Source organism: Astatotilapia calliptera, chromosome 23, assembly GCF_900246225.1.
Source record: "Astatotilapia calliptera chromosome 23, fAstCal1.2, whole genome shotgun sequence".
NCBI lineage: Eukaryota > Metazoa > Chordata > Actinopteri > Cichliformes > Cichlidae > Astatotilapia > Astatotilapia calliptera.
Genome location: NC_039323.1, coordinates 1,242,259 through 1,251,132, shown reverse-complemented (window position 1 = coordinate 1,251,132; position 8,874 = coordinate 1,242,259). Strand labels below are relative to the sequence as shown.

General features: G+C 43.0%; 1 protein-coding gene across 1 annotated transcript; it reads left to right on the top strand.

The window, feature by feature from the left end:
- The first annotated feature begins 333 nt into the window (after positions 1 to 333).
- On the top strand, positions 334 to 8,867 carry cope (COPI coat complex subunit epsilon). The gene is made up of 10 exons (XM_026158626.1): positions 334 to 501; positions 655 to 717; positions 811 to 911; positions 3,051 to 3,203; positions 3,688 to 3,741; positions 5,561 to 5,642; positions 5,937 to 6,092; positions 7,494 to 7,562; positions 8,231 to 8,305; positions 8,531 to 8,867. Exons 1-10 carry the CDS (start codon positions 400 to 402, stop codon positions 8,582 to 8,584), a joined length of 909 nt encoding a protein of 302 aa, XP_026014411.1. The 5' UTR covers positions 334 to 399; the 3' UTR covers positions 8,585 to 8,867.
- The last annotated feature ends 7 nt before the right edge of the window (positions 8,868 to 8,874 follow it).

Sequence of the window (8,874 nt, the reverse complement as noted above, 5' to 3'; positions counted from 1 at the left end):
CTGAGAAGTAATACTTACCTCTTTAATATTTATGGAGCCTCACTTCTTCAAAGAGATAGAAAAGGTGAAAGAGAGAAGTAAGACAAGACAGGAGAGAGGAGAGCTGGAAGGGCTCTTCTGTGCTATAAATGGGTACTACTCCTAACAAAGTAAGAAAGTGACGATCACAAAGTGCCTCAAAATAGAAATGTAAAAATTCAAAAAAATATAAACACATATAACCAGAGCATTAAAAAAAGAGTTGACTAAAGACAGCAAATTTTCAGCATGTATCACAGAGATATATCATAAATCTATGCTCTCAGCAGTTTGTTGTTGAACTCCATCTCCCAGAATCCTGAGCAAAACGTAAGCAGGTGACGTATATGTGCTACGTGTCCAGGAAGTTCTGTAGTCAACATGGCGGCGCAGCAGGGAGATGTTGATGAGCTGTTCGATGTGAAAAATGCGTATTACATCGGCAGCTATCAGCAGTGCATCAACGAGGCGCAGAAAGTGAAGGTAGGTGACAAACAGTTAACACCTGAATGCGTTTAAACGAAGCTGTCCCGCGGCTCTGTGTGAGCCAGCGTCCCGTTTGCGAGCAGCAGTGCTAAACCTGTTAGCTCAAACTTCTCTCGGTGCTGAAATGCTGCCTGTGTTTTGTCTTTGAAGCCGTCGTCACCAGAAAAGGAGATCGAGAGGGACATGTTTTTGTATAGAGCGTACATTGCTCAGGTGAGTGTCTCCATCAGAGCTCTGTCACTGCGCACCCACCGCTGTCACGGAGTGTCGATGAGACCCGTCCTCTTACTTTCTGTGTTATTGCAGAGGAAGTATGCTGTTGTCCTGGATGACATCAAGGCCAACTCTCCCCCCGAGCTGCAGGCTGTGAAGATGTTTGCAGAGTATTTGTCGAGTGAGAGCAAAAGGTACCATTTTTACCTCTTGATTCTGTTCATCTGGACGTAGCGTTTTGTGGGAGAAACGTTTCGTCACTCATCTTATAAACCTCCCAGCCCATTGTTCCTTCAGTGGGCTGGTTTCAGTCATTATGCAAATTTACTCTTTATAAGATGGGGAAACCTGCAGTCAGCTGACACTGAAGAAGTCACCTGGATGAGTGACGAAACGTTTCTCCCACAAAACGCTACGTCCAGATGAACAGAATCAACTTTTGGAGATTTACTTTCCTGGATGATTGAGATGCATCGAGACGTACCATTTGTACATCCACTTACACTAGTCCGCCACGGGAGGGACATAGGACTTGGCGATAGAGTAGATGGTAAATGGCCTGTATAGCGCTTTACTTAGTCCCTAAGGACCCCAAAGCGCTTTACACTACATCCAGTCATCCACCCATTCTCACACACACACACACACTGGTGATGGCAGCTACATTGTAGCCACAGCCGCCCCGGGGCGCACTGACAGAGGCGAGGCTGCCGGACACTGGCGCCACCGGGCCCTCTGACCACCACCAGTAGGCAACGGGTGAAGCGTCTTGCCCAAGGACACAACGACCGAGACTGTCCAAGCCGGGGCTCGAACCGGCAACCTTCCGATTACAAGGCGAACTCCCAACTCTTGAGCCACGATCGCCCCCGGATATGGATAAAACGTATTATTTTTCTGTAGTTAATACTAGTTGTCACTGTGGCCTTCCAGTCTGTATCAGTAGTAGGCTAAAGTTCACACAAGCAGTTCGATATGTGCTGGTCTTTGTGGCTCTGTGGAAAGCAGATTTAAGGTTGCCAAGAGAGGAACTGCAATGCTGTGTGAGGGTGTCAAGAGTTTATTTGAGGGTGGTGTATGACGACAGCGAGACTGTTGTGAGGGAGGAGTGAGAGGTGGTTTCAAGGTGGAGGTGGGATTACATCAGGCTCTGGCTCCGAGCGCCTTTTTGTTTGTGCTGGTGATGGACAGGCTGTCGGATGAGGTAAGGCAGGAGTCTCTGTGGACTCTGAGGATTGCAGACAACATTCTGAACTGTAGTGGGAGGAGAAAATGGGTGGAGGAGAGGTGGAGGTGTGTGTGTATATGTGCTAGAGAAAAGAGGAATGAATGTCAACAGAAAAAAGATGCATGTCTGTGTAAGAGTGAAAATACAAGGAGGAGAGGTAGTAAAGGACGATCATCCAAGGCAGTGGACAGAGTGGGTAGATATGAGTGTTAGGAGCAATTTGTGACAGAAGGATGGCAGCAAGCTTGAAAGGGAAGGTTTATATGATGGCAGTGACATGCTCTGATGTGTGATGTCGAAATGATGGAGCTGGAGGCCGAATGAAGATGCGCAGATCTCTCTCTGTGAAAATGAGTATATCAGACGGCTCAGGCTTCTGACTTTGAAGACAAAGTTAAAGAGGCGAAGCAGAAATGGTCTGCGTGTGCAGAGAAGAGGAGAGTGGATATACTGGACAAAGGATGTTGTAATATGGTAGGAGGAAGACCTCTGAGAAAAGCTGTGCAGAGGGTTGGTGTGATGGGCAGTTAATTGACTGTGTCATCCCCCGAGGGAGCAGCTGAAAGAAGAAGAAGAATTAGATGTGCGATGACTTTTAAAATGCAGAGATTTGGGTTCAGCAGAGACTTCTTGAGTGTTTGAGGGTCCCGGGTTTTCATTCGTTCTTGATACAGGCCTGATCAACACCAACAGGTCTTATATCTGTTGCCACTCCAAACTCCAGGTGTTCAATAATGTCCTGTGTGTCCTAAAGAAGAGAAATAAGTGTTGTGTTAATAATGCACACAAGATACAATAAATAATTCAGTTCCTCTGTGGTTAACAGATTGTATAAAAATATATATTGATGGTGGGACTTTTGTTTATTTCACTCTCATATAGTCATAGTTACAGACTGTTTCCTGTTCTCAGTGGAAACTGTGTTTTGTGATGTTACGTTTGCTTAGTTTTTATTCATGTTTTACTGCTTAACAAGCCTGACAGAATTCAGGAAGGTGTCCATGTACAAATTTGAATGAAGAAGACAGAAGATGGAAACAGCTTACTCTTCAGATGGTAGTTGTTTTTTCTTCACAGCTTTTAATTAGGCTTTGTTTTTGTTCAGGGACGTAATCGTTGCCGATTTGGACAAAAAGATGGCAAAGAGTGTGGATGCTGCCAACACCACCTTCCTACTCATGGCTGCCTCCATCTATCACCACGAGATGAATACTGATGCTGCCCTCAGGGCTCTGCACCAAGGAGAAAGCCTCGAGTGGTAAGAAGGGAGTGAAATTTTTAGCTTAACAAGGTTTGATTTATGATCCGCTCCAAACATTTCCCCCATATTTGACTAGTAATCACCACAAAAACAAGAACAGTTTAAATTTTAACGTTCATTTTTATTCATAACCAATATTTGATGGAGATGCTCAGTCATCTGCATGATTACTGGACTCACTGTGCTGCTTTGACAAATGCGCACAAGTGCCTACACAGCTAATATGTGGGAGTGTGAGATGAACTACATTTACATATACATCAATCATGTATTTTGTTTGACGTTTTTCTAAATATCACAGATGATTTCTGGGTTGTTTACAGTCTGAACTCTGTAACTCTGAGCCCTCGTAATTTGTTTTTGGGATGTGAAATGTGTCCTGTGTCATCTGTACTCAGTGGGATCTTCACTCCCTGCTGTTTAAAGAGCTCTGCATGAAACTGACCAAGCCCTACCCTTGTTGTTCTGTTTTTGTCATCAGTATGGCCATGACCATTCAGGTGCTTCTGAGCTTGGATCGTGTTGACCTGGCGAGGTATGACATTACCTGGTGTTTTCATCCAAGAGAAAAATGAACATGACACTAGAGAATTTCCACTAGAATTGGTTGATCAGCTTCTGGAAGCGCACATCTACAGTTCTGCACAAAAATCTTCAACCAGCTTTCAGGCGTTCTTATGATTTATTTTGATGCGGTGTCAAACAATAGTTCTCCAGGTTCTTCTCTGGATATTGGCTCATTTTTAACCCTTTATGGCCGGTCGGAGTGGGCACGCTCCGTTTTGCGTAACTATTTTAAAAGCCTGGTAGAACTGGAAGCACATAAGCTAGCGCAATCGTTTTTTGTGCACATGATACCAGAAGAGTTGTACTTACATCTTATGCATTCAGCTTGTCCGAGGTCACGGTTTCCTTCCACACATGGCTTTGCAAAAATTGCTTTAAAAGCATTTGCAGCAACAAAACCAAAATATTCCAGAAACACGCTTTGCCGATCTGATCAGCTGTTCATGACACTTCCTACGTTGGAATAGACGTCAGTGCGATTTATCTGATGTCCGCCATCACCTGCCCGAAACCAGAAGTGACGTCATTTTTGCGGAAAATATCGTTGTTTTTTTTCTATAGCGCATTTACAAAGCTATGCTGGTGTTATTAAAATTCATGTTTACACTGCTGGAAACAGTTTATTTTGATGCACACGCCGTTTTTTGTTTGTTTTTCCAAATTTGCATTATAATATTTTCGTTTTCCCTGCAGTATATAAAAAGTATAGAGAGAAGTATATAAAAACGAGTGTCTTCATAAAACTATGAAGACACTCAAAATAAATTTCCTGTGGTTGGAAACTATTTTGTGCAACTTTTTTGCATTTACGGTTTTGAGGGATAAACCTCTGAAATTTCTCTGACTGCAAATATGTGTAAAGAACCAAAAATGATTTTCTTTTTTGTAGTTTATTGCACTTTTTTGCTATTTATGTAGTTACTATGGACTTAAAGCATACATATTATTAAAATTTGGGATATAACCGCTGTATTGATGTATAGCAACTTGAAATGCTCCCAAAAATGGTGCTACAGCATGTAAAACTATAAAGATAGCTCAGGCGGACTTGGTTCTATGGTAGGTCCTAAAGGGTTAATCCAGCTCTTGTACCCGACCATTGTCAAAGGAGTTTAGCCTAAAAAAGGAGGACACAGTGCTGTATCTACACATAATGAACAACTTGTCAAACAAGCGTCTTACACAGACTGGGGGATTTTCAAAGAGCGTTTAGCCAAAAACACAGCTATCTCTGCAGGGTGTGCAGTGTATCCCAAACACAGCCGGTGTGATGAAATCCCCCAGAGTGTGGGATCGTCTTGACAGAGAACAAAAAAAAAAAAAAGGAGGCCAGCATCCAAAGACGAGCTTTGAATATCCTTCAAGAAGCCTGGAGAACTATTCATGAAGTCTGCTTACAGAAATTACAAGATTATGGCAGCAGACACACACCCAGTCTCAGGGGTCACATGCTAGCCTACTCCTAGTGCCGGATAAAAATGGGAGGGTGGCGTCAGGAAAGGGCATCGTGTGTAAAATCAGCATGCGCGTACATCCGCTGTGGTGACCTCTTGGGAAATAAGAGAGCAGCTACTTTCTATCGTATGTTTGCATGTTTCAATAATAATAGCATAATACAGAGAAATGAGGGGGAGCTCAAGACTTTTGCACAGCACTCTATCAAACAGTTAAACTCAGCAGACCTGCAGTGTGTGTTACTAATTCTGTGAATTAGAAAAGCTTGCATTAACAAAAACAGACTGTAAATTGGGGCAGTCATCCTCTCATCACATTTTCTTTTTTCATAGGAAAGAACTGAAGAAGATGCAGGAGCAGGATGAAGACGCCACCCTAACCCAGCTAGCAACAGCCTGGGTTAACATTGCTGTGGTGAGGGGACAAACCTTCATTAATGTCCCTCTGTGCTAACCCTCAGTGCACAATACAGGAGTTGGTGTAGCTGCATTGAAACGAACTGAAGCAGCAGGAAATATTGGTGCAGTGTAAAGCTAACCTAGCCAGAGTGTGACAGGTGGTGAATGGACTGTTCTGCTTCTTAAACAGCTCATATCTTCAGGAGCTCTGCACCCCCGTCCTCATTAGAAAAACAATACGATGCATATAAAGCAGCTGCGACTGACTTTTCAGAATCATCACTGACTCACAGTCTGTTTGTTATTCCAGGGTGGAGAGAAGCTGCAGGATGCCTACTACATTTTCCAAGAGATGTCTGACAAGTACTCTTCTACACTGTTGCTCCTCAATGGCCAGGCGGCCTGCTACATGGCTCAGAACAAGTGGGAGGAGGCTGAAGGAGTGCTGCAGGAGGCGCTTGATAAGGTTGGAGGACCACAGGAGTTGGCTTTTTTGGTTTTTGTGTGTCTGTCTGGTCTCTGCATTTATGCACAATTCACTTAATGCTTTATTAACTTGTTTCTAAGGCAGCTTTTAGATCCACGGTCTTAGAGCTGAGAGTAGTGCCACTTTTTACGTAATGAATAAACTCATGTTAAGGAACATCTTCCTCCTTGTCGTGATCTCAGCCAATATGTGTGATAGTCAGTCAGATGCTTGTGTTACATGTACAGCCTGCACAGAAGCTTATTTTTGAACCCCATATTAATTCGTTTTCTGCACTGCTCTGGGGATGAAGAACTCCTAAAGCATAATTTATGGTCGTACAACTTAGTTGGTACGCTGCCAGACGGGCCGTCCTCGGACCTGAGCGGACTGCAAACGCGCCGCTTCTGCCGCACCATCAATTCTGCTTAACACAAGTTTAGTTAGAAAACCTGGGAATTTCTTCACACTGACTCCACGTTCGTGCATCCTGACCACCAGTGAGTGGTTCAACACAGATAAAAATGACAATTGTTGCTGATCCTCTTGTTTGTGACAGCAGCTGTTACATTTTGCGTCACGCTCAGTGAACGTGATTGGTCGTGTGTTTGGGTGGGAGGCGGGGTTCGTTTTAGTGTGAACCATATTATAACTGCTGAATCCAGACGACCTGAAGAATAAAGCATCTTAGTGTATAACTGAAGAAGTAAATGATCTGAGTGTGACAGCAGGGGGCAGCACATGCACACTTCCTGCACTTGATCTCTAACAGGATTTGGTTGGACTGTAGTTTTTATTCCTCCAGTCAACAAATGTTATTTATCCGTGTTCATTATTTAAACTATTGAATATAATCTGTTGTAAATAAAAACTACAGGTCACTTTATAAATCAAAGTCATCTGCATTTTGAATCCATCTGTGAGTGCAGATCGCTTTGATGCCAGTGGTTATTATAGTTTTTATTTGATTTTGCCTTTTTGATTCAGTTTGGTTTCCTGGGTGTATTTTCTCACTTGAGTTAACATCTTTGTTTTAAAATGTTAAGCTTTAGCTTAGCTTGTATTAGTTTCGGGGTTAATTTGAGTCCAGATTCTCAATAAACACATCAGGTAAACTGTTAGGAAATCTTAACCAAACTAACAGATACTAACGATTTGCCTGGAATAACCTTGGTTGGTGATGCCTGCTGTGAGTCTGGTCTTATCATGTTTGCAGGTATTGATTTTAGAGAGCATTGGTTCATGTTGCTGTAAGCACACATGTTTTTGCTGTGATTCATTTAAAGCAGGGTGACATTAAACTGGATCACTGCGACCTGCAGCAGGTCAATCTGAGTCTTTCAGTAAGAAACTTTAAACCTGCTGACAGTAAAGCGTCTTCCTCTCTCTTATCCCTATCAGGACAGCAGCCACCCTGAGACACTGATCAACCTCATCGTGCTGACCCAGCACTTGGGCAAAGCTCCCGAGGTGAGACTTTGAACCCAAAGCCGTCTGTGATTTAACCATTGGTTTTATCAATATCCTATAGATTAAGTCACCATCTTTCAAAGAGGTTTGAAGCAGCTTTGCGCCCTCACCCTTCATGCCTACATCGAGGATTAAAAATAAGATGCACTTCTTGTTTTGTTTTGAACCAGACAAATCCTTTCTGCCATAGAGGAGTTGCACAATCTGAAGATCAGAGTTCATGAGATAACGCTCACTTATCTTCCTTACATTATAAGGACTTCAGAGCACACAGATAGCAGCACATTGCTGACATAAAGCTACAAGTCATCATTAGATTGTTTCCACCTGCAGTAACTGCTGATTAGCACATCTCACTCAAGGTTTCCTGGAGTTGTGAGGAAATGTATTTGCAAACTATACGAAACACAGGGTCTTAATATCTGGTATTATAGAAAGGAGTACACAGGTGGAGCATTTAGAGGTTTTATGGCATTACTCTGATATTCTTTACCAGTGTAACATGTTACAGTTTGTTTGCAGACATTTTGGAAAAGTTGTTTCTCTGTTGGTAACCCTGTGTCACCTTTCGTCTGTAAACCTGCTTTTTGTGGACTTTTAAACTTTGTTTTTGGCCAACGTTACCTGTTTTTGGTACTGTGTGTCTGATGAGTTTATGATGTCCCCAGGTAACCAGTCGATACCTCTCCCAGCTGAAAGATGCACACAGAGCCCACCCGTTCCTCAAAGACTATTTAGCTAAGGTAACATTCTTGTCGTTAAGCATTCTGACAAATATAACGATTTAATGGATGTTATGAAAGTTTTAGTGCCAGGTGTCCTTTGGAGCGAAGCCACTGTGGGTCTTTAGCCCTTGTCCCACACTGGTGTCATTACATAAGAGTGCAGATGTACATAAACATGCTTAAAGTGGGTTACAGTGCTCCTGTGGTGCTGAACTGTTCCCTCTGCTCTTTGTTCTCTTGCAGGAGAACGAGTTTGACAGACTAGCCATGCAGTACGCTCCCACAGCTACAGCGTAGAGCATCTGCTCGTACCGAGGAGGCGCTCTAACAATGGATGGAGTTCACTTTAACACCACAGACCCAGCTTCTCCCTTTCATTTAAACGTGTACTGTGCTTTGGTATTTTTTGCTCTGAAACTTTGGCTGTAATATTTAAACCACACTGGATGTCACAACTCCCCGTGGGGACAGCCCAACGCGTCTTTCTTTTGCTATCCACTCTTGAAAATTGCATTTGTTTTACAACACATCTGTGTAATGCCAGCATTCCTTTGAAATGATAATAAACGTGTGACCCGGCTGTGTGA